At 41.6% G+C, this 26,653-nt stretch overlaps 1 protein-coding gene across 2 annotated transcripts in view; it reads right to left on the bottom strand.

Annotated features, from left to right (window-relative positions):
• Positions 1 to 26,322, bottom strand: part of ABHD12B (abhydrolase domain containing 12B) — a 29,835-nt gene extending 3,513 nt beyond the window's left edge. Inside the window, exons 1-9 of one of the 2 annotated variants that reach the window (XM_078448253.2) lie at positions 26,041 to 26,321; positions 20,660 to 20,787; positions 19,427 to 19,529; positions 17,695 to 17,814; positions 15,717 to 15,747; positions 12,500 to 12,545; positions 12,264 to 12,393; positions 11,805 to 11,842; positions 7,645 to 7,724 (exon numbers count right to left, since the gene is read on the bottom strand). In XM_078448253.2, the coding sequence (XP_078304379.2) occupies positions 7,645 to 7,724; positions 11,805 to 11,842; positions 12,264 to 12,393; positions 12,500 to 12,545; positions 15,717 to 15,747; positions 17,695 to 17,814; positions 19,427 to 19,529; positions 20,660 to 20,787; positions 26,041 to 26,096 (732 nt within the window). In that variant the 5' untranslated portion in view covers positions 26,097 to 26,321. Of the gene's footprint in view, positions 1 to 7,644; positions 7,725 to 11,804; positions 11,843 to 12,263; positions 12,394 to 12,499; positions 12,546 to 15,716; positions 15,748 to 17,694; positions 17,815 to 19,426; positions 19,530 to 20,659; positions 20,788 to 26,040 lie in introns of both variants that reach the window. The other variant, XM_078448254.2, reaches the window with a different exon arrangement.
• Between the last annotated feature and the right edge of the window lie 331 nt (positions 26,323 to 26,653).

Raw genomic sequence — 26,653 nt, 5'->3', positions numbered from 1 at the left:
ACTACCTTGGCCTTCGAGGCTTTACAGAATGTGGCTGCTGTGTCTCTGCCCTCTCACTAAGCCCACTCCTGTCCACCCTCAGGCCCTGCTGCCTTCCGTTCCTGGAATATATCAGGCTTGAGCCCATCTCAGGACCCCTGCCTATCTTTTCCCTCAACTCAAGACCTCCAGATTTTCCCATGACAGCCCCTTATCATGCAAGTCTCATGTCAGATGACAGTTAAGAGAGGTTTTCCCTACCCCCCGCTTCCCCACCACCAGTCACTCCCTGTCACAGCACTACTCACTCCTGAGAATCAGCTTATTGTGTACTTGCCTTCTCTCTGTCTCTCCAGCAAGTATATATACTTCCTAGGAGGTCAGGCCACCATTTTCTTCCAACCGGTGGTATTCCCAGAACCTAGAAAAGTTCCCGGTACCTAGCAGACGCTCGGTACCTACTTGCTAAAGATGGAATGAATCTACTGTGCAAATATCCCTGGCGTAAACGGTAAGCTATTATCTGTCATTTTCATCTTAGTGTGACTTGAATTTCGTTCAGATTTTATTCCTTGGAATAGATTTGCTAAGAGAAAAGGCCAGAAAAGTATCACATGTATTCCTCCATTGTGCCTACGAGGGGAGTGGGGAGGAAAGAGCAATGTAATAAATGGGGCATTGCCAAAGGAAGGAGATGAGTACAGCATAGGGAGGCTGGGGCCAGGAAAGACAAACAACTGCTTCACAGTTTAAAAAAGAAAAGAAGGATATTCACTGTAGAAGCAATTTTTAGGTTATGCATATCACTGCCCCTTTATGGTATGGAGAAATTAGAGTTGCCAGCTAGCATAAATCATTTACTGTAGTCTCTTGCTATGAACTGTAGTGATAGAGAACAGCATCTTTCTAAATATAATGAACTTAAAAAAAATGTGGTTTCCTGATTTTAAAAAATAATTCCCGTCACTATAGAGAAAGTGGTACAGAAAAGGTACGCTGGGTCCAGTACAGACAAACGTCTGCTTCACAATTTTGGTGTAGTCCTGCTGTTTTCAGGAAACTTCCATGTTTTCATGGGATTTGTTTGGCTTGCATTTCTTGCATGGTCTCATGGCAAGTGATTTGCATTCAGGTGCAACCTGGAGATCCTAATACACCCTCTCATGTCCCTTCTTCCTTTTCCCTCCTCTTACCCATAACTAAGGGCAAGATTTCTTGTTTTGTTTTCTTTTCTTTTGTGTTTGTCGTCTGATTCTGCCACCCCTGGGATCAGGACTCCTCTGAGGGAAATTCAGTAAGAGAAGCCCTTCAGCAGTTCATCTCAAAGTCCAAAGGCATAAAAAGAAAGCAGGCCCAAGTCAATCTACTCCCACTATTCCTTACCAGCCAGAGGTAAGGAGACTTAGACTCTTGAGACTCAGCGGTCACACCATCCCCTCTAGCCCAGACTACAGTGATGGGCCCCTAATTGGTCTTCCTGCCTCCTGTCTTCTGGAATGCCACCAAATAAATATCCTTAAAAGACCAGTTATGCAAAACGTACTGTCACAAAGCTTTGGCATTACCACACAAGCTACTTAAAACAAGGAACTTCTATCTTGACTGCAAGCCCATCCACATCTGGCCACAATCTTTCATTCCAAAGGCTGCACAATTCCAGTCTGTCTGCCTAGAGTTAGAAGATGTAGGATTGAGTCCCATTTCCTCTTCTTATAGGGTGTGTGACAGCTGGGGAAGCCTCTGAGCCGCCATTTCACTCAGCTCCTAAGTAGAGGCAGTGATGCCAAACTCAGAGAGTTGCTATGAGGATTTAAAAGGATGACAAGTATGCAAGATATTTCATGGAAGCCTTATATGACTCTCAGGTATTTTATAACACACAGTTGCCCCATTCCACAACGTGCTTTGGTTCACATTCTCCCCTCCCCTCTGTGTTTGCTAACTGTTCTCCCTTACCTTCAAGAAAGGAACTTAGATCCTATCTTATGGCCTTCACTGACCATACCTGCACACGAAACCCTTCTCTTCCCTGAATTCTTCCTTCCCTGAAATTATTGTTCTGGATCCCACACTAGCACTTACCTTAATCTACTTTGCAATAGAAAACATGGGAAGGGGGGAACACACATTGGTTGAGTGCCCACCAGCAGCTGGGTACTTTGCAATGATTATCTTACTTAATGTAATCTTCTAAACAAGTGTAGGCAGTATCAACCCCATTATATAAAAATGGGAAAACTCAGAGCAGGTTAATAACTTACCAAGGTCATAATTGGTTAGTGGCAGAAGCCAAATTTCAACCCAAATCTGTCTGGCTCCATAGCCCATGCTGTTTTTTCCACCGTGTCACGCTGCCTTCCTATTTTGAGTAATGAAATTGATTCCAAAGTGACATATGGAAATCCCTGTCATTGTTTTATACCCACTATTAATTTCCTGTCTCCCCAACTAGACAGGAAGTTCTTGGGAGTGAGGACCCATGCCTTTCACTCTATTTGTATGTCTCACGCCACCTACATGTTCTTATTTAACAGTCATATTCAGAGTAAAGGCACTCCACTGATACAAAAATAGTTAATGGTCACTCAGTGCTTACTTTGTCCTGGGAACTATTATATTATAGATGCTTTTCATATGTTAATTTATCTAGTTATCACAGTAATCTGGAATAGGTTATTATTACCCCCATTTTATAGATAAAGTGTTTAGTCCTTAAAAGCAATTAGTCCAAGATTATACAGCTGTTACACGACAGCCCTGGAAATCAAGCCAGCAAGTCTGACGCCAGAGCTGTGGTTCTTAAAGACAACGTGATACTACAGAACTCCTACATTTCTAAACCATAAATGTACCTATTAAACTAAGGTTATATGACATTTTTAATTAAATTCCAAACTTAAAAATATTAGGAGATTCCCCATTTCTAATAATAGAATTGTTACAAACCAAGCCTTTTGCCCAAGACAGCTAGAAAAGCTGGAAAAAAAATATTTTAAAAACCTTTCTGTGAAGATGTCAGAGACCTACCAAGGCAGTGAGGTCTTGAGTGGTCTAGATCCCAGAGAGGAGGGAATCTCAGAGAGGTGAAACTGACATTCAACACCACTTTTCCCCTGGAGACACAGCAGGCAAGTCAGGGAAAGCAAAACAGTAGAGACAAAAGAACACAAATAGAAACAGATGACACAAATAGAAAAGAACATAGTAAGAAAGTAGATTTAAACCTAAATATATCATAACCACATTAAGTTAACTAGACTACTACAATTAACAGACAAGGGTTGTGGTACTGGAAAAGAAATCAAAACCCCACTACATGCTGCTGATGAGATATATGTTAAATACAAGAATTCAGAAACGTTGAAGGTCAAGGAATAGAAAATGATACATCATGCAAACACTATTCAAAACAAAGGTGTATTAATATCGGACATGGACAAAGTTGACTTTAAGTCAAGAAGCATTATTAATCAACAAAAGGGATATTTCATGATAAAAAAAAGGATCGATTTCACATGGAAGATATAAAATTAAATTATTACTAGATGTATGTTCCTAATAACATACCCTTAAAAAAGCTAAAGCAAAGATTGACAGAACTAGAATAGAAATAACTCCACAATGATGATGATGAGACATTGTAATACTCTTCCCTGGGTAACCAATAAAACAACCAGTGAGAAAAATCAGTGAGAATATAGAAGAATTGAATAGCATGAGTAATCTTGACCTAATTGACATAAATAGAACACTATGCCAAAAACGGAACATATTCTTTACAAGCATATGGAACATATACCAAAATTGGCCATATGTTGGGACATAAAGCAAGTCTGAATAAATTTCAAAAACTGAAATCGTACAGAGAGAAATCTCAGATCATGATAGAATTAAGCTAGAAATCAATGCCAAACATAACCAAATCCCCAAATGTATCAAAATTACAAAATATACTTGTGAATAACCCATAGGTCAAGAAAGTCACAATTTTTTTTTTTTTTTTTTTTTTTTTTTTTTTTTTGAGACAGAGAGACAGAGCATGAGCAGGGGAGGGGCAGAGAAAGAGGGAGACAGAATCGGAAGCAGGCCCCAGGCTCTGAGCCATCAGCCCAGAGCCCGACGCGGGGCTCGAACTCACCGACCGTGAGATCGTGACCTGAGCTGAAGTCGGACGCGTAACCGACTGAGCCACCCAGGCGCCCCGAAAGTCACAATATTATAAAATATTTTGAACTGAATAACAATTAAAATACATTTGAAAATGTGGGATGCAGCTGAAGGGTGGCTTCAGTGGAGTATGCCTTCATGAATAAATTAGAAAAGAGGAAATACTGAAATAAATTATTCAAGTACCATCTTAGAAACTTTTTAAATTTTGTTTAAAGTTTATTTGTTTTGAGTCTCTGCACTGGGTGGGCCTAACACAGGGCTTGATCCCATGACCATGAGATCATGAATGAGCAAAAATCAAAAGTTGTGTGCTTAAAACCGACTGAGCCACCCAGGCATCCCTAGAAACTTTTAAAATAATAAATTGAATCTAAAGAAAACAGAAGAAAGGGAATAATTCAGGTAAAACCAGAAATTAATAAAATAGAAAACATTCAGCATAGGTAATCAACAAAGTCTGAGTTGGTTCTTTGAAAAGACTAAAAAATAATTCTTGCTATAAACACTGGCTGTCTCCCTTCTCCTTAGCCTTGGATAACCAAAGCCATCACCCCTAGAAGGTTATGTCACCTTCCTCCAACCTATCCTCTGACCCTGGGGATAACAGAAACAACCACCCCTGTTAATTCGCAGCTTAGAGTCCCATGTGGATTAGACCAAAGCTACACTTTACCTGAAGTTACATCTTGTTCTGCTCTTTCCCCTTCCCTATCCTACAACCCTCATTCAAATGACCTTGCAGGCTTCTCCTTTATGGTACTCTCTCAATAAATTGTGACATCAAATCTCTGCCATAGGTTCTGCTTCTAGGAGAACCTGACCTAAAACTAAAATTAAGAAAACCTCAATCAGTCAACATAAATTTATAAATACCATGTTCATAAATTGGAAGATTCAATATTAGAAAAGTATCAATTCACCCATGTTATAGACCTAATGCAATTCCAGTCAAAATCCTGGGATGTTTTTTATAGAAATTGGTAAGCATATACCAAAATGTATGTCAAAATACAAAGGATCAAGAATAGTCAAGACAAATATTCAATAAGAAGGAAAAAGCTGAAGCAGTTACAAAAACCTATATTATACAGCTATAGTACATAAGAGATTGCAGTATTCATATAAGAATGGACAGATAGACAAGGGAGAAAAATGAGAATCTACCAACAGATCCATATATATTAAGCCCTGATATATGCAAACATTGGCTCTGTAGAGTTGGTAGGGAAGGTTTGTTTAGTAAATGATATGAAACCAAAACTGGATATCCACATGGACTGCCTCGTACATATACAAAACCCACCTGTAAATTATAGCTGTAAATGTAAAAGGTAAAACAGAATTTCTGTAAGATAGCATAGAAGAATATCTTCATAATCTTTGGTAACCAGAGTTTTATTAGGCAGGACACTTTTCTTAAAAATATTAACCGTAAAAAATAGTTGATAAACTGGTCTACATTAAATTTAGGAACATCTCTTCATCATAAGATATCATTCAGGGAGTAAAAAAGGCAAAATAAGCAAATATACTTGCAGTACAAATAATTTTCTAATGAGTTATCCTATAAAAAAAACTTATCTTACAAATAAAAAAAGACAATTTAAAAAGGAGCAAAGACATAAACAAGTATCTTACAAGAGATGATATCTAAATGACTAATAAACTTCAAAAAATGCCCACCTTCATTAGTCATAAGGGAAATACAATGAGATATACATACAAGGGCAAGGATATGAAGCAACTGGAATGCTCACACACAACAGGTGGGAGAGTAAAGTAGTAAAGTCACCTTGGAAAACTGTTTAGCACTGTAATTACTAAAGCTGAACATATGCATATCTTACTATCCAACAATTCTACTCCTAGGGTATATACTTCAGTGAAGCATATACACGTTTGCAGAATACATGTTCAAGAACATTCATAACAACTTTATTAATTACCCCAAAGAGAAAGCAACTCAAATGTCCATAAACAACAGGTCAATGAAGTATAGTGTATTTATACGATGATATACTATTTGGTATTATGTTCAATGTTATACAAATTATATATTTATATAATATATAAGTTATAAATTAAATTATATAAAATTATATGGCTCAGAGAGGCACACATAGGCAATAACACTATAAAGAGAAGCTTGGATATGATGACCATAAAACTCAGTGTAAGGACTGTATATCTAAGGTGAGCCTTATTGGATTGGGAAATGTCATACAGGAGACTTCTGGGGTACTAGTGATACTAATTTCTAGACTTAAGTGTTAGTTACATGGATGTTCTGTTCATAATTATTTGTTAAATTGTGTGTTTCCCTATTAGATTTCAAAATTAGAATTTCAATAAAGAAACAAAAGTACATGGAAAGATTGTACCTGAATTATACTTACAAGTTAGTGAATTTATTAGTAATTAGAGTAATATAATAAATGCTCATTAGTGGTTACCTTAAGATGAATATTTAATTGTCTAAAACCAATTGGAAGTGTTTTATTGTATCTTAAATTATTCAGCATTCAGTATCATCTATTAATGGGAAGATTCCTATATTGAGATGGAGTTTGTAATACAGTTATTCTCAAGATTATGTGGTTCTGTGAACTAGCTGTCCCAGGAAGTAATGAGCTACCTTCTCCAGAAATAGTTAAGCAAATTCAGAAAGTTCTATGGTGATTTATTGTAAAAAAAAAAAAAAAAAATTCCAAAAGTAGGCAGTTGAATTAAAGTACCCTTAAAATGCCTTCTGACATTAACCAACAATCTAAAAATTTGGATCATGTTGTCATGTATCCCCTCTGAGAATCCTACCACTCTCTTTCTCTGTCTCATTTACTAACATTTATATGGAGGCATGACTCTAAGCAATTGAACATTAGGCATGGAATTATGAAATTAATAATGAAAATATTAAATTAGGATAATCTACATGACAGGTTTAAAAATGACACTTTGTTGCCCAATTCTTTAAACTTTATCTTCTTGGGAAGTTTGTCTTCTCTACTTGGGATAGAAGTCTATCTTCTTGGGAAGTTTGTCTTCTCTACTTGGGATAAAACCATTTGGTAGTTTCCTTGAATTCTCTAAAGACTTTTTTTTTTAATCATAAAATAATGAAAAATATATGGCTGACAATAATAGGGCTAAAAATGATGTATGAGAGGCATGTTATCACCTTAAAAAGAAAGTGTAATAAACTAACCTAAGTCAAGTCTATTTAAAAAACTACATGATACAAGATACAGTTAGTGGAAGAGGAAGAAAAAAACTTTGGCCCTTAATAAGCCACTATCTCAATTTATTAGAAGAAAAGAAAAGAACTAGAAAATCCAAAAGCATTGTGCCCTCCTTCAATAGCAACTGGCTAATAACTTGTCTTAGGTTAGAATAACTTAGAAACATATAATACCAGAAAATGGTTAATAAGCATAAGTGTGTGGAAATAGCTTTGGAAACACTTTAACATCTTGTGAAGATGAATCAGAGACTCACCTTTAACAAGGGATAATTGATAGTTGCAACCCATATGTTGGTAAATGGAGCCTCCAGGATAATAGCATCAACTGGGAATCCTTGAAAATAATAAAAAAGAAGTAACTCCTCTATCATATATAAATACTACCTTTCTTAAATAAGGAGTTCTGAGGTCTTGTACATGAATTGCCTATGCCAAAATTATTTGTGAAGCTTATTAATAATGCAGATTCCTGGACTCCACACTAGACTTGAGTCAGTCAAAATCTCGAAGGAGAGGGGTGGAGAATGCACACTTTTTTAAGTAGGCTTCATACCCAGCATGGAGCCCAGGGCAGGGTTTGAACTCACAACCCTGAGATCAAGACCTGAGCTGAGATCAAGAGTTGGATGCTTAACTGACTGAGTCACCCAGGTGCCCCAAGAGTGCTCATTTATTTTTTATTGTTTATTCTTATTTTTATTTATTAATTTATTTTTTTTTTTTTGAGAGAGAGGCAGAATGTGAGCCGGAAAGGGTCAGAGAGAGAGGAAGACACAGAATCTGAAGCAGGCTCCAGGCTTTGAGCTGTCAGAACAGAGCCCGATGCAGGGCTCAAACTCACAAACCATGAGATCATGACCTGAGCAGAAGTCAGGTGCCCAACCAACTGAGCCACCCAGGCACCCCCAAGAATGCTCATTTTTAACAAGCACCCCCACCCCAAGAGATTTCTATGCACATGATAATTGAAAACCATTACCTTCTTCTAAAACATAAAACCACATTTTCATGACTTAGATAATTTAAGAAAGCAAAGTACTATAGGAAGGGAGATTGTTCTGCAGCTCATTGTTTAGAAAGTACTAGATGCTTACTAGGTTGTTTTAGCCAACACTCCCTCTAAGAACAATGAGAAAATGTGTGTTAGACGGGGATATGAATTTGTATAGGTACACAGTAGTCCCCCTTTATCCACAATTTCACTTTCTGCAGTTTCAGTTACCTGCAGTCAAGTATGGTCCAGAAGGAGATAATCCTGCTTCAGTCATATTATCAGAAGGTCAGTAGTAGCCTAACACTACACAATGCCTACATCATTTGCCTCACTTCATCGTGTAGGCATTTTATCACCTCACATCATCACAGGAACTGAATACAGTACAATGTTTTAAGAAAGACCATAGTCATATAACTTTTATTATAGTATACTGTTATATATGTTAGTGTGTTATTATTAATCTCTTACTGTGCCTAATTTATATTTTGAGAGAGAGAGAGTGCAAGTAGGATAGGGGCAGAGAATCCCATGTGGGGCTTAATCCCATGAACGAGGAGATCATAACCTGAGCCAAAATCAAGACTCAGAAGTTCAACCAACTGGGGCACCCAGGTGTCCTGTGCCTAATTTATAAATTAAACTTTATCAGGGGCACCTGGGTGGCTCAGTCGGTTAAGCATCCAACTTTGGCTCAGGTCATGCTCTCACAGATCGTGGGTTTGAGCCCTGCCTCGGGCTCTGTGCTGACAGCTCAGACCCTGGAGCCTGCTTCGGATTCTGTGTCTCCATCTCTCTGCCCCTCCCCCATGTCCCACATACTCTGTGTGTCTCTCAAAAATAAACATTAAAAAAATTTTTTCAAAAAAGCTTATCATAAGTATATACATATACGAAAAACATAGTATATATAGGGTTTGGTATTATCTGTGGTTTCAGGCATCCATTGTAGGTCTTGGAACATACTCCCCATGGATAAGGGAGGGCTACTATATGTATATGTGTATGTTTGAAGGCATCTCAGAGCTACTAAATCAATGAGATTTTGAGAGCCAATAACAAAAGAAAAACAGCCACAAGATTTTGAGCTGCTTTTCCCCTCAAAGCAGTTGAAACTTTGAAAGCAACAGTGGTGGCTGCTCATAGAGGCTTAGATCTAGAGAGAACTTTCAGCATTCCCACAGGATCAAAAGGACAAAAATTAGAGTTCAGAATCTGACAAGAAGGAGGGCTCAAGAAATTTCTCAGACTTTTGTTGGGACTTCAAAGGACTACACCCTGGGAGTAATGGTGAACTAGAAACAGACCAGCTGTCATAAAGACTGAAGCCCAGCTTCAAATCAGCTCAATTTCTGATTGAATTAAGGTGATCTCCCCTCTATTTTAACTGCCTTTCAGAAGAAAAGTAACTTTGTCTGGAATATTATCCCTAGTCCCTCAAATCACCTTTACAATTTCCATAAACAATGTCTACATTTAATCAAAAATAACTAGGCATACAACAAATAAAAACAAAAACATAAAGAGACCAAAAATACAAAACAACAACAACAGATAACAGAAACAGATCAACAAAGGAACTAGATATTGGCATTATGATATATGGACTTTAAAATAACTTGTAAATAAACTGTAATATAGTAAAATATTTATTAAAATTTTAATATTTAATAAAATTTGGTATTACATAGTAAACAGTGTACTATGTCAAAAGAAAATATTTAAACTGGAGCACAGGAGCACCTAGGTGTCTCAGTCAGTTGTGTCTGACTTTGGCTCACGTCATGATCTTGAGGTTTGTGAGTTTGAGGCCCGCATCAGGGTCTGTGCTGAAAGCTCACAGCCTAAAGCCTGCTTCAGATTCTGTGTCTCCCTCTCTCTCTCTCTGCTCTTCCCCCACTCATACTCTGTCTCTCTGTGTCTCTCAAAAATGAATAGACATTTTTAAAAAATTAAAAAAATAAAAATAAACTAGAGCACAAATAGAAAAATGTCTGGAAAACCCAGAAAAGAATATTGGAAACATACAGGACATGGGAACAGATCTAAAAAAATACATATAATTATAGTCCCGGGGGGAGAGAAGATGAAAAATGAGGTAGGCACAATATTTGAAGATATAATGACCAATTTTCCAAAATGGATGAACATCAAGCCAGAGTTCAGAGGTATTATGAACCCCAAGCAGGATAAGTACTAGGAAACCCACACCTAGGAAAATCACAGTAAAAATGCTGAAAACCAAAGACAAAAAGAATCTCAAAATAACCAGAAGAAAAAGTAAACATTATCTTCAAATTAAGGAGTAAGACTGGAAGCTGACTTCCCAATGGAATAGTGAAAGCCAGAACAAAATGGATGATGTCTTCAAAGTATTGAAATAAAATAACTACCAACCAAGTATGCCCAATGGAAATATCCTTCAAAAATGAAGATAAAATAAAGATATTTTCAGGCCCAAACTGAGAGAATTCTTCACCACAGACAGGCAGAACAAAAATCCCAAATGAAAGCACAGAAATGCTATAAGTAGTAAAAAGCAAAGAAAAGGGTAAATCTAAATACTGACTACATACTATAAGAATAGTAATGTTTTATGGAGCGAGTAATAAAGAGGAAATTAAAATACATGATAGCAAGAGTTCATAAGTCAGGAATGTAAATGGAATTAAAGTGTTCTAAGGTCATTGCTTATCTAAGAAGTGAAGTACTCATTTGTGTGAGAATTTAGGTCAGATAAATACAGCATCATCAACACTGTGCAGGAAGTGTGTGCAGGGAGCTATGAGAACTTAGAGGAGCAGGAAATAATATCTGCTTTATTTCCATAACTAAGACTGCGTATAGCAGGTGACTTGCTTTCAAATGTTATGTAACTCAACCTGACCTGTATTGACAAGTTAGGTTTAAGATATAACGCAAGAGATTACGTGCTTTTAACGTACATCAAAATCCCCTTGTCCTATTCACAGAGATTCTAATTCATGAAAACAGCTAGGATCCAGGAACTGTGTGTTTATAACAAGCACCTCTGGGGATTCTGATACAGGCAGCTGTCAGAACACTTTGGGAAACACTGACATAAACGTGATGGAAGAAGGGCTGCAGCAAGCAAGTCCTGCTTGTTATTTCATAAATGTATTTTTTCCTCCCCTATAATCCAAATTACTCCATAGTAACATTTACTTCACAGTGAGGGCTTTTTCAAAGGTAATTTTAACTGTTCCTCAGCATTTACTTTTAATTTCATGATCTTGAAGAGCAACTGTTATTTTGTATTAAATAGAAAAAAAAAAGCTTATTACACTATCAGAAACTGTCTCAGGTTGGGGTGCTTGAGGTATCTCTGTGTTCTGAACGTGCACAGTGTTTACTTTCCCACCCCCAGCTAAGAAATAACGTGTGAGCATTTTATGGTACCTTTCTCTTCCAGTACTTTTGCGGCATTGGTTGCAACTCTGTAAAGCAATGAAAATTAGTACATTTGTGAAGCAGTAACTTAACAGTCAAGTAAACAGTACAGACATCCAATATGAGCATCTGATGAAAGCTCTGGACCCTCCGCTAGAACACAGACACAAAATTTCGCATAGGATTTCAAGGAGTTCCAGTGGCCCTAAATTAAGAATCCTTTTCTTTAAAACTCTCAAGGAGAGTTCTGGAATGGGTTTCAGTGTCACAGATGACCATAGAGCTACACCCTCCCGTGCATTACAAACTAGCATCTGCGATGGCAATTGTCTCTAGCCACATGTGGGATGTGAGAGAAACCAGAGCCCCCTCTCCTGGCTCAGTGCTCCTTCTTCTGTTCACTGCTGCCTTTGATATGACACCAAAGTCCTAAGGACCCACCTAAAGCCATCTTCAGACCCCACTTACCCTGTACCCAGAGAGTGGCCCCAGAGACACACAGGGGTGGTACCACTTCTCGCCTTGGTCCACTCATAGACACAAATAGCATCTGCAGTCAGCCCCTCCTCTGTGGGCTTCCCTGTGGAGTCCCCGAACCCTGGAAGTAAGGAAAGACAAGCACAGAATCACTACCTCCAAAACCGGGGCCATCAAAAGCCCTCCTGCTTATTGAAAAGTCTTTATATACTGTTCTTAACACATACCTCTGTAGTCCACAGACAGGACATGAAAGCCACCGTCACTCAGCACCTAGATGACAAAGGAGCTGTTACCATTTTAATTAGGGGGTGTAAACAGAAAAGGTGGTATAACCTCCTCAACACTTCCATAAAACTAGTTGTGATGGTTTCATAAGCAGGGAATAGATGAAATCTGCTGCCTGGCTTCAAATGTGAGAAGGTCAGCCTCAAAAGGAAAGGAGCGAGGCGGGGGCAGAGCAGGGTCAGACAGCCTGCTCACACCCCGGCTGTGCCCCTTACTGGCTGTGTGACCTTGAGCAAGCCACTAAACATCCGAATATGTAAATATTATTCTGAAAAGTGAAAAACACTAGTGGCTATCTTCAGGATCGTTGGAAGAATATGTGAAATGACATATTAAAGTATCTTGGTACATAGTAAATGTCTGTTTCAAGAATTCCCTTGAGAACAGAAGGTCTACACAGAATTGTAGCAGAGGAGTCAAATAATGGGAAGATATTTATATTAAATATGAACAAAGAGTTAATACCAATCAAAAATAAACAGATTGCCTGATTCTGTGAAACCATTGCCAAGCCCCAAGTGGATGTATGAGGAAGGAATACGAAAATATAATTTCAAATGAAATGAATTGCAATGATAGGCAAAGAGAAAAGGGGGACAAAAATGGAAAATGTTCTTTAATCCTCACAATAGTCCCTAAAAGGTAGGTGTTATCCCCATTTTATAGATAAAGAAATTGAGTCTGAGGGTTTAGGTAACTAGTTCTTGGTCACCCAAATGGCTAGAGGCAGAACCAGGATTCACACCTGGGACTGCTTATGTCCAAACACTGCACTTCCCCTGCCATTGCATAGAGGTAGGTAGCTGAATCTCACTAGGAATCTTTAAATATAAATCCAACTGATAATGAGAAACGAAGTGAAACTTTGTAATATCTCCAAAATAGTTATCCAAGACACGGAGCAGTTAGGCATCCGGGGAAATTGGAGTATTCACGTGATCACTATACAATGAAAGACCACTTGATGAAACAACTCAAGAACAGTAACAGATCTTACTCCTAAGAATTGATCTCTAGGAGAAAATTCCAAAAGAAGAATAAACTAAAGGCTTAAAGTTTTCTCTATCAATATTGTTTAAATGATTTTAGCAGGGGGACTATTGACTTTATAATTAGATAATGTTGTATCTAAGAACAGTGGAATAGTTAAGTAAATAAACAATTGTCAATAAATATAATGGAGAATGATCACCTTTTAAATTAGTGACTGTGATAACTATGGGAAAACATGGAACAATGTTTATAAGGTAGTATTAAGTAAGAGCACAACATAAAATTACATGCAGATGCAATCACAGTTATATAAAAACTTTATATAAAGAGATAAAGACGGTAAGGTGGATTACAAATTAATGAAAACAGCCATGTTGAATGACTGAAGCTATGAATGAATGGATGAATGAATGAGACAATGAGAAGGAGGGAAGGAAGGAAGGCAAGAAGAAAGAGAGGAACGACAACAATAGTAAAGATCTAATTTTTTTAAGTTTATGTATTTTGAGAGAGCGAGAGAGGGCACATATGTGAATGGGGAAGGGCAGAGAGAAGAGAGAGAGAGAATCCCAAGCAGGCTCCACACTGTCAACGCAAAGCCTGACACAGGGCTCGAACTCACGAACTGTGAGATCATGACTAGGCACAAATCAAGAGTCGGACACTTAACCGACTGAGCCATCCAGGTACCCCAAGATTTAATTTTTAAAGGAAATCATCCATTCAAAGAAGAGAATGAAGGGCTAAGATGTTTGGTCAGGCTGGGAAATGATGACCATGGCACAAGGTATCCAGGGTCGGCCTGGGGGAAGAAGTCTTATCATACCTTCCCCTCCCACCCCAACTATCACAAGCATGACCTGGCTACTTTTCACACCTACACCTACGACTCTTTTCCTTTCTGTGCACACAGGGGATATACAATTCAGCTTTGCCAAGAGTGGGAGAGGGAAAAACACATGTTCTCATGGACATCAGCTTCACCACCATCTGGCCTAGGAAGTGTGGAGAGTGAGGTGCAGGGTAGAAAGCAAACCTAAAAATTAATAGACATGATCATCCCAGGCAGAACTGCATCCAGACCACCACTCCTCCGCAAGAGTCAGTCTGAGAAGGCAGTGAAGACAGGGAGGAATAGACAAGAGAGGAGTTTCTTGTCTGAATAAGGGAGGGAGGATGAAGGGGGCACTTGGCCATGCTGGGCCTGGCAGGATTCCCATTAACGCTGTCACGCCAGGAAAGGGCTCTGAGGTGGGAGGGCATGTGGGAGGAGAGATCAGGTCCTGCGGTCAATAACTGGACAAGCAGCCTGGTCACCTGAGGGAGAGGTGACCCAATCAGGGTGTGGGAGAAGATGAACAGGTAGCTGCCCTACCAGCCATGAGTCAGATATGGCTGAGTGGAAAGCCTGCTCCCCCACACTTGGAAATGCAGGGGCCGCGCCCCACAAACTGTAGTCAGGTAGCAGGCTAGCGAGAAGAGCAGTGTGGCCACCATTTCACTTGCAAAACCCTTCATGGGACTGAAGCCAGAGCCTGAATGACTTTTTTTTTTTTTAATGTTTATTTATATTTGAGAGAGAGACAGAGCACGAAAGACAGAGTGAAAGAGAGAGGGAGACACAGGATCTGAAGTAGGCTCCAGGCTCTGAGCTGTCAGCACAGAGCCTGACACAGGGCTGGAACCCTCAAACCATGAGATCATGACCTGAGCTGAAGTTGGACACTTAACCAAGTCACCCAGGTGCCCCCTGAATGACTTTTAAAAGCAGACATTCTATGTCTTTATCCTCTTCCACTAAAAGAAAAAAAGGGGGGGGGGGGCTGTTTCCCATAGGAGTAACTTTCACATTTAATATACTCTCTCAACCCTCCTCCCAGCCCTCAGAAAAATCAAATAGGTCTTCAACTCCATCTGGTGATGAAGGTAATATATTTATGAAAGTGTTTTGGTTCTCAGAGATGTTCACTTCTGTTTTCATCCCCCGTGGTGACTGCAGGAAGAGAAACCCATGTGAGGGACTTTGAGCACTAGACACCAAACCCACTCTCAGGAGCTCTCAGTAGATATCCGTGCTGAGGGCTGAGAAAGATCTGTGGCTGTAGCCCAAAAGAGAAAAAATAAAGACATAGAATTGGTACCTTGAGGCCCCTTCAGACATACCTTTACGAGCTTAAGTCTGTGAGGAGCTGCCCTGTAAAGGAGGTAAAAAAAAAAAAAAAAAAAAAAAAAAAACCAATTAAAAAAAAAAGCAAGAATTAGGAATTACCATGACAAATCCAATAAAAATCACTATCATGGTTCTGGCATCTGACCTCATGCCTTTCTTTTTCAGGTTAGGAAAGTTAATAACTAGGAGGAAGGGAAATGGTTTTTGGTGTCATAGCCCGCTTGGATGTGTCAGGGTGAATGATGGATGGCTCCCCACCGCTGCTGTGTGAGTCTGTATGGGTGCCGGATGCCCAGGTGGCCAGTGCTTCTCAAAAGAGGCATGTGATTAACTACTGGTAATCCACTTCCTTTCACTGCTACACAGCAAAACTTATTTCTAAGAATACTTTTAGAAGCTAAAGGAAAATCAGTTCCGGAAAGTGGCTTTTCAGAACAAAGGATGACACAGCCATGTTCACTAAACTAAGATGTGCCTATACCCTGTTCACCCTGCCATTAAGTGCAAGATGAAGTGAAGGAGACAGACTCACAGTCCCGAAGGTACAAGAAACCCTTTTTCCCCCAAATAACCATATCATCTACTCTCTATTAATAAAAGGGAGACAAAGATGATTCAAAAGGCAGAGGATTCTTTTAAAAACCATTTGAATTTTTGTTTTAGAGCCAAGTGTCTTCAACTTCCGTGGATCATGGAGCCTTAAAACATGTAATTAAAGCTATGGGCCCATTTCCCAGAAAAAGCTTAACATTTGACATTTTCTGTACAATTTTGTGGAAGAGGTTCAGGGACCCTCCGGGGTTTTTCTCTGGGTCCCAAGTCTAGAACCACTATTTTCACCAAGGTCCTGGTGACCTCCCATTTGGCCTCCTTTTGGCTCAGTACTGCTGGTAGCAAGCTGAGACTTCTGGCAGGAAACAGGAAGAAGCTGGGGCTCACCCCAGAGCCAGTAAATCTGGGATAACAGCAGATTCACACAGAGGGGCAGAAATGAACGTGTGGGCCAAATACATACACTGTAGCACCGTGCCCAAGTTTGCCCAATCAGAACAATGTTAAACAGTGTTGAAAGATGTTGAATTTCATGGAAAGCCTCTGTAAATATCTCTCTAAAATGGACATCTCCTGAAAGCCCTTGGTGCAAAGTCAAGTCTTGAGAAAGCCATCAAGACAGAAAAAGAGAGTGAAAAAAAGACACAGGCAACAGAGCCTAGGGGCAGATTCCAGAGCTTGTCACTTAGTGTGCAATGTCCCTTCAGAGACAGAGCTGGGTCTGTAGGTCTCTGAGGCACGTCACCCCTCCCCCAACCCAAAGCGATGCAGTCACAGCTGATAATCATCACCGATGACAGGCCCACTGGAGGCTCCCGCAGCACATCAAAAGGGAGCAGGACTTCAGGGAGGCGTTCTTTGTTACAAAGCAAGGATGGAACAACAGAGAGTGGGCTGAGGCATCAGTATGCTAGACTAGAACCAGTCAGATGGTCCCCAGTACCAGTGGTCAGAATTCCAGATGATGTCTCATAGGGAGTCCATGCATTTGATTAATAGGATGCATGGTAATTAAGGAATCTCCATGTACTTCTGTGAGAAGACCATTGATATGGAAATTGCTCTCCTTTTCCCCATATCTCATGCCTGTTCCCTTTCCAGTTATCCGTGGGCTCAGTTCATCATTTCAGACACTCTTTGGAGTAAAGGAACCACTGCCTTCCTTGAAATTGGGATCCAAATTTTAGAAGTTAGTCTTTCAGTTAAAGATCTACTTTATTCTACATATGGAATATGTAGGGTTTTTTTTTTTAAGAGAAGCCTATTGCCAGAACGCCCTCAAATTTCCACAAAGGAGAAAAGACTATATGGAGGCATGCTTACAGAATTGAAAACTGAGCTCTGCCTTTTATTCCCCTATGGGGCTGAAATGCTACTTCTCTCTTTAAAAAACAAAAAACTCCAAGCAAAGGCACTGACCTATGTTCCGCGCTGCCATGAAGATAAACAATGATTGGATTGCCATCATGAAGGGCTGCTTCGTACCAGCAACGGTCCTTTCCCTTCGCATCCTCACCCCGGCAGCTGGGAACCGTGTGCCTGAAGAGCAAGGAAAGGTTTTAACAAACAGAGGGAATTGGCTTTCCTAGCCAAAGTCTGAAGCCCTCCTTACGTCAATCATATAGATTTATATGTTTATATATGTATAAATATATACTACATACTTATGTATAGAAATTTCTGAGTATTATATGCACCTGGTAAAAATTAAAATATAATACCACAAACATCTTACAGCAGAAAGCACTACTCTACCCCCACCTCCCTCATGCACAGAAACAATCCCTTTTAACCATTTGCTGTTTTAGTTCTTCTGATGCCTAAACCTATTAATCTTCCCAGACTGCGAATCTTAGGTGCTGTCCATTGAAATGAAGTCCATTGGGTGGAAACAAGTAAAAGACAATAGGTATTTGTCACCTGCTATTTGTTTCGCTGAAAAAAACAAGTTGAAAGAATTTAAAGGGAAACCAGTTTAGGTAGGAGAAAAGAACTTTAGTGTGAAATGAAGCTGTTCTCCAGAAAGCTGTGACCTTGTGATTTTAAACACCTGCCTAAACGCCAGTTCCTCCACCCTGTTAAATCAGTGAACGAATCCTGAGGACGCAAATCCTGCCATATGACATGTCACAAAGGGACTTGGAGAATTGGCTACGTAATGATAAATCTTCAGTCCTCTCAACCGTTTAGGGGCACAAAGTCTGACATCAAACCCATCAGCACCGAGAGGACAGGCATCACTGCCAGCTGGATAAGCCAGGGCAGGAGCAAAGAATAAAAAGATTTTCAAATGCCAGCACAATTAGCTGAACCACACGGTGCACATTAGGAAGAAGTTATGTGAACCCATGTTGGTTTCCACACATTCTAGGAACACACGTTTGAACTCAGGAAGAGGAAGCATAAAACAGGACACTGGAAAAATGGCAGCCAAGAACAAGTAGTAGAACCAAACAGAAAAAAATACTGACATTAGCATAGCAAAACAAACAACAGAACGCTCATGATTTTGACAGTTGAGTGTCTTCTCTGTGCCAAGCACTGTGCTAAGCAGTGAAAACCCACCAACAAAGTCACCTACAAAAGTTACAGTCTTGTAAAGAAGACTGGCATTAACCAAATAATCGCACAAGCACTGATTGAATTACCGTGGGAATAAATGCCGTACAGGACAAGCACAGGTGGCCTAAAATGGGAGATGAGGCAGGGCTTCATTGAAAATTACCAAATTACCATTGAAATGGAGACCCTGAAGATGAGTAGGCAGTTAGCTGGCCGAAAGGAGGGAGCAAAGTGTTGCACTCAGAGCATATCCTGCGAGAGTGTGGCTTGGTGTGCAAGGAGGCCAGCAGGTCTGCAATAGTGTAGGAAGGCTGGTGTGGAATAAGGCAGAAGAGTGAGGCAGGGCAGGTCCTTCAGACCCGGTGAAAGAGCCAATGCACAGAGCAACACCCAAAAGACTTTGCACTCCAAGGTAAAATTAGTGAGAAGCAAATTCAGGTAGGTCAGATATCTGTACAAAGGGAAGGTATATGGAACAGCAAGAAACACCAACCTCTCCACAGGTGACTCACACCGTGCTGCTCACCCGTGCCCTTGTAACATGAAAACCACATCCGTGAAGCGGCCCAGTGTCCCTCAGTGCACTCACCAGATTCCCAGAATCACCCCAGGTTCGACTCTGATATAGAAGTTCACTGTGTGAGCAATCTTTAACTCCGGTCTCTTTAAATCCACAAGAAAGGGTGCTTTGACTAGAAAGCAGAAGTCATTATCAACACCCCAAATCAAATTCCGTGTCTTTCAATCACTATCGAAAAAAGTAGTTAGTCTCATGGTTAACATGGTTTCTAAGTTGCAAGCTACCACACGAAATTCTTAGCAAAGTATTTTACTTTATAAACTAGGAGTAGCCCACAGGAGAGGTGCCAAAACAAAACAAGAAAACAAGAAAACAAAAAACCCTAAAGCAAGATTTTAAAATAGCACCAGTGTGATAGACCATAATAGAGTTTATTCAATCCTTAGCCTAGTCTTAAGCTAAAAACAAAGGAGACTATCCCCCTAAAAAGTTAAGAGGGTCTAGAAGAAAGGAATGAGGATTCTTCCTATGTCAAGCGTTACTGTTTCCACTAAATAAAATCTAATCATTAGCCACAAACCATGAGATGGCCAGAATCAACATACCTGTGGGACCAGGCAGTGAGAGCATTGGCTGTGCGCTGGAAGGACTGTGTTGTTACAATGTACACTGTTACATTAATTAACAGCACTCAGTAGAAAAAACATGGGAAAACAGATTACTCACATCAGTGTCTCCCCACCCCAGCTCTCTGCTTTCTCTCTCTTTCAAGGGGTACAGGTAAAATGAAGAAGCAAGAAAGTAGAGAATACACCAAGCAGTAACGTATCCATATTACCAGCTAATATGAAGACTGAGCTCCTGAAGTTAAACCCCACCCACAAGGCCATGTTTTTCTATCCATCTCCCCCCAACAGTTTGCAAGGATTCATGCTAGACCCCAAAGCCAGTGTTAAACAGGTTTCAGATCATTGAAATCTAGCCACAATTTTATTTTATTTTTTTTAATTTTTGAGAGAGAGAGAAAGTGCGAGTGAGGGAGGAGCAGAGAGAGTGGGAAAGAGAGAATCCCAAGCAGACTCCACACTGTCAGTGTGGAGCCTGACACAGGGTTCAAACCCATGAACTGTGAGATCACAACCTGAGCTGAAATCAGATGCTAAACTGACTGAGCCACCCAGACGCTCCTCTAGCTACAATTTTATAGCTGACATGCCTTTTTCATTGTCACAACTTAAAAGGCAGTGAGGTCTTTATTTGGGAAAAAATATATAGGCAAATTAATGAAAGATATATACTTACAAAAATTAAAAAATATTAGCATGTTCATCAAAGGAGGAAAAATGTGTTCTTTTAACGGTTTACTAGTAAAGCTGTTGTACAGAGCCGCAATTTTTCTTCCTAGTGTTGAACAGGAATGTGGAATGGATCTGAAAGATATTGTGAAACAAAAACAAGGTGTTCAAAATTAGTCCAAGTTTTGTCTTGGTGTGGTTTTTCTCTTAACAACCAAATAGAATTTCAGAGACTAACACTGGGAATTACAGGTGACTTGGCATTAAAGCAAAATGTTTTACAGAATTGTAGGTAATTAGGACAGATCAGGACTGGGCACTAAGGAGAATAGGAAAGGAAGGCAATAAATCAAGGCCCCAACCAGCTGCTGAAAAAGCCCAGGTTTCACAGAACAGAAGTGGGAGGGGGCATGAATGCACCAGGGTCAGGCCCGTTCCCCCAGTGCATCCCCAAAGAAGACCAAGGCTGGACCCCAAAGTCATCAGGAAATAGGATGCAGACTACTAACAGGTGCCACAGTCTTTGATCACATCATGATTTAGTGCTGTATATGTTAACTATTATTAGTCTAAAGCAGTGCATGAAAAATCATCAGATTCCCCAGTCTTCTGGCTGGGTCTTAAGAAGAAATGAGCCAATGAAAGAAAAATCCCCACTTCTGACGTGACATCCCAGGTAAGAGTGGCTGTGAGGAGCAGGGTGGGGAGCAGGGGAGTACCTGGAGGTTGTTGCTGCATCAGGGCGGGGGCCTGGTCAGGAAATGGGACACAGCAGGCCATACACATTTTGTTTATTCTACTGTTTGTTCCCATGACACAAACCACCCAAACCAGGAGCCATCAGCAGACGAGTTAGTTAGGACTTGTCCATGAGGGGTCACTAATGCCACCTCGGTCTCAAGCCACATCTCTTATCAGAGTTGAATGCCTCCTACCTTTGAGAAACAAGGGACACAGGAAGTCAGTGTCACCACTTCCTGCTTCCAGTTTTTATCCACATCATCCATTAAAGAAATCCCTTTCCCTCTTTCACTCTGTCAATGTAAAAGACTGCTCAGTGTATCAAATCATGAGGTTGTGGGACTGGAAAGCATTTTGGATGCACTGTTCCCCCCCCCCACCCCACCAACCCTGATTTCTCTGCTAGACCAGAGCATTTTAAAATATAGCTGTTGTTACCTGCAACTTGCAAATGAGGAGACTGAAAAGTTTAAGTAAGTTCCCCAACGCCACAGAGCCAATGAATGGCCGAGTCATGTGTACACAGGTCGGTGTGACCCCAGAGTTCTATGAAGATGTCCATTGAGCTGTCACAGTCCCGGTGAATGCTGCTTGCCATCCACACAGGCACAAATGAACCTCAAGAACAAGACTGGCTTCTGGCAACAAAATTCAGTCCTTAGAGGAAGTTGTTTCAGGACCACCCCCACTCTCGCCTTCTCCCCTTCTGCACCCTTGGCCTTTCTTAGGGTCCATTCTTCCTCCCACACTCTTCTCCTTTCCTGTTCCTGTGTTCTCAAGGAGCCTTCTGACTCCAAAGTCATTAAAGAAAGACCTCTAAAAAGAAATTCTCCCTCGTGTTAATACTAAAAATTCAGAGTGCTTATATGTCTGGAAGAGGCATGAAGGGAGAAGATCATGCATCGCCAATGAATTTCCAGCAATTCTGCAGGCTGTGGAAAAGAGACGTGGGCTAAGTGTAATGGGTAGCCCTCCAAGTAGCAGCCATAGGCAACTGCCTACGCCTAAAATCAGCAAGGAGAAAATGAAAATGATTGTTTCATAATACTTTAAAATAGCCTCCATGAAGGAGGTGGGAAGGAGAGGACATTGTTGTTCTGATTTTAGAGATAAGAAACCAACACCCCAGAGAAGCCACTTTGAGCCCCAGATCAAGTCCAGACGGGCAGAACGGAACACAGGTTAAATTCTTATGCTTCCTTCCAGTTGGCTGGCTCAGGCTTTCTTTCTCCTGATTCTGAACTCACGCTACCCTGCCTGTTAGTCTCCCACTAAGTTATCTTTTGAAGGTAGCAGGGTGCTTGGGAAGCAGAAGCAGTAGAGGGAAATATGTTTCTGTTTTTAAAGAATAATTCATACAGGACCCTTCTCTCAAATAGCTCAAGGCACTTCTGTGAGAAGCACTGCGGGAAGAGAACAGAGTGACCAGATCCCTCGGAGCATCAATAATGCACAGCAACTTCTTTTAACTAGGGGTTGTCAATTTGACTTCCCCTAGATCAGCGGGGGATCAAAAGTCACCAGTGGCTAACAGACCTTATTTGAGTGGAGGATGCAATTTCAGCCCAATCCCCGCTAACGGCCAGCCACATCAAACAGCCACCTTGATGCTTTGGTGTTCTTTCGCCTGCCCTTTGATCAGCTGTGGCTGTAACTGCACAGCATCCCACAGGGGCCACAGAACCTAACTGGATCATTCTTACCTTGGAACCTGAGTTGCTGCGGGGCGAATCATTCATGTTCACGCTCAGAGGCACCAGCTTTAGGAAGCCCAACTCTAACCCCATTTGGCAAGACAGCTATTCCAAATAGTAAGACAATGCCACACAGGCGTCCCATGTACCCATTCATTCAGCCAACATGAATTGATCACCGAGCACCTAAGTGTTCTCCTCCCTTCTTTCCTCCCGACCAAATCCTCCCCTTCCGTCAATCCACTCAAGGGTTTCTTCTTTGTTGAAGCCTCTCTCTGAGATAGACCTTCCACGGTGACCTTCCCTCTCTTTTCACCCCTCCCACTAATTATAATTGGGCCTCAGTTTGACCTGTAATTGTTCTCCAGTTGTTTTCCCACTATCAGTCCTGCGTTCCCACTGACGAGAACCACATGGCATATAGTGCTGTTTTTACGGTGCTCCCTGTCTAGCTCGGGTCCGAGAACTGTCCTGCAAGTGGATCTCTCTCCTACGGGAGAAGGAAGCAATGCGTATTAGTAGCTTCAGGGTAGAGAAGAAGGGCTTCATTCTCTTTTCTGAATTACAATTGAAAATCAATGGGAGAGACACCTGGGTGGCTTAGTCGGTTGAGCGTCCAACTTCGGCTCAGATCATGATCTCACAGTTCGTGAGTTTGGGCCCCGCATCGGGCTCTGTGCTGACAGCTCGGAGCCTGGAGCCTGCTTCGGATTCTGTGTCTCCCTCTCTCTCTGCCCCTCCCCCGCTCATGCTCTGTCTCTCCCTCTCTCTCTCTCTCACTCTCAAAAATAAATAATAAAACATTTAGGGGCGCCTGGGTGGCGCAGTCGGTTGAGCGTCCGACTTCAGCCAGGTCACGATCTCGCGGTCTGTGAGTTCGAGCCCCGCGTCAGGCTCTGGGCTGATGGCTCGGAGCCTGGAGCCTGTTTCCGATTCTGTGTCTCCCTCTCTCTCTGCCCCTCCCCCGTTCATGCTCTGTCTCTCTCTGTCCCAAAAATAAATAAAAAACGTTGAAAAAAAAAATTAAAAAAAAAAAAAAAAAAACATTTAAAATTTTTTAAAGAAAAAAAGAAAAGAAATTTAATCAATGTGAGCTTCACAAGAGCAGGGATTTGTGCCAGTTTTATTTACTTCTTTGTGCTCAAGCCTAAACTAGTGCCCAACGGGGAGGCGACAGCCAGTGCTGTGGAAAGAATGAATCCGTCTACCAGCCTGCTCATGGGGGGCGGGGGGTATTCTTAAATTATCCAGAAATGCAAAGACTCGGGGTGAATGGGGAGCAACGAAGAGGGAAATAGCCCACTGGCTTCCCTCAGCTTCTTTCCTGAGCACATTTCCCATTTTTCTAGTTTGAAGAAAACCAATTGCAAGTGAAGATTTACTCTCCTGGACCCGTCTATCTTAAGTAGCAACTACACCTTATGAAATATTTGCAGAATAAACAGATCCCCAAGGCATTAAAAAATAATCACTGAAAACACCTTTTCATTAAATGTTTTCCTTGAGTCACACAACACATCACAATAGATCCTGTGCGACTAGCGGTTCCAGACACAGGGCCAGCCCTCCGTGAATGCTTGCGGATCTAAACTAACTTGGCTCCAAGAAACAAAAGGATCCAGGATGCTGGATATCGGTCTGTGCTTCAGCCTCAGCAGGTCTTAAATTAGAGCAGTAGAGATGACGAAATGTGCTTGTATCTTATTCTTTCAGGAAGCATCTCCTGAGACTTCTTTTTTAGTAATTAGTAAAGCAAGTAAGAGAGGGTCCCCAATTCCCCATGTCCCATTCCATTATCAACAAAGTGGATTGTTCTCTAAAAGCATGAACTGCAGCTTTGATTCTCTGCCAAATAAATGTTAAATAATCAGCCGTCAACTCTAGAGAGAGCATGAAAGATAAAGCAGAAAATGCCAGCTTTTTCAGAACAACCATGTCAAGGAGGTAAGGCCCAGGAATGTGAAGTTGAAAAGTGTAATCAGTCAGGATATTCTGACTAATGGTCAGTGTGGGTCTACACTGCTGGCCCAGGGGAGAGCTGCTCTCTGCTCCAGAAGGAATAGAAGAGACAAGATCGGTTTTAGTCTTCATCACTCACACATTTCAAAGTGAAGTCCCTGGTGTCTGGATGTGACTCTTGGATATTTTGTAATCAGCAATAAACAAAACATAGGAATACAAAGGAAGGTGAACAGAAATGCCAATACCTTCCCACCCCAACAAAACAAATCAAGATACTGAGTCTCCTGAGTCCAGGGTCTCTAACCAACACCTGGATTCAATGCAAATGAGACTGGCAATATATTGCTGGTCGATTCAGGGTAGTTTAACATTACTGTTAAAGCCACGGATTTAAAATAGGAGAAAGAAGAAGTTTAAACCCACTTGATACAGACATTTCAGAGTTAAAAGGATGTAAGAACTTGGCACAGGTATGGTTTCAATGCACTATACATTTTTAGCATTATGGAGGGATGTTCTTTAAATACATCCAAGAGAGTTCCCCCTGGGGGAGCTGGCCTTCCGCCCACACAGACAGGCCTTTGACCTAAGTGGATGCCATCTAAGAGTCATGGTAGATTCGTATTGTCACTATTATTGGTCTTTTTAAAAATCCGCCCGGAATTTTAGCACAATGGTCAAAGCAGGTAAGAGACCGGTAGAGGAACCTGAGCCATCTTTCTGGAAATCTCTATTTCAGAAACCCCAAGGGGATGTAAGCTCCTGAAAAAGCAAACCCTAGAGGCTCGCGGGTGGGAACAGGCGCCGAGGCGAAGGATCACGCGGCCCAAAGGGCGCCGGGGCTCGCAGGGCTCTGGGGGCCCCCGAACCCTGCGGGAAGCCCCAGGGCCAGGTCCGCCCGCCGCCTGGGGCGCGATGCGCCCTGCCCATCCCCGGGGCTCAGGGCGGGGGGACGACGGGGCGCCGGGCCCGGCGCGCGGCCAGCACTCACCGCAGGTTCCGCGCCACCATTTCCCACCAGGCGGCCGCGCAGTCCCGCGCGTCCATCTCGGCGCCGCGCCGTGTGCCCAGCCGCCACCGCGGAGCCCCGGCCGGGAGCCCGAGCCACCCCCGCGGGCGCCCGGCTCGCCCTCCTCCCCCGCGCGGGGGCCCTGTCGGCTGCCGGCCTGGGGCGGGCCTCGGGGTTCCGGCTGCTGGCGGCGTGACCCCCGCCCCCCCGGCTGTGCTGGAGAAGCCAGTCACCCACGCCTGGGGCTAGCTGTGCACGATTTTACTTTCCAGTGTATTCCATACATCTGTGGATGTGTGTGCGCGCCCCGCGCGACGAAATAAAATAGATTTCTTATCATGGTGGTAATAGCGCAAAAATCTGATGGTCACAGTTTTAGATCTGCATGAAGAGTATAAGCTTTCCTCTACTTTGACCCCTCTTCTTTTTTTTTTCTTTGTCTTTATTGTTTTTACCTTTTTCTGAAGCTTACCCATCTCCAGCATCCCTGCTCCCCTCCCCCCCACCTCCAGCCCCCTTCCCTTGAGTAATGGTTTATCCGTCCACAGGGTTATGAACTACACAATTAACACTAAAATTAACACCTTTTTGCCAT

Source organism: Panthera onca, chromosome B3 (genome assembly GCF_046562875.1).
Source record: "Panthera onca isolate mPanOnc1 chromosome B3, mPanOnc1 haplotype 2, whole genome shotgun sequence".
Lineage (NCBI taxonomy): Eukaryota > Metazoa > Chordata > Mammalia > Carnivora > Felidae > Panthera > Panthera onca.
Note: the sequence above shows the minus strand (reverse complement) of the source record. Positions and strands in the feature narration are given on the sequence as shown.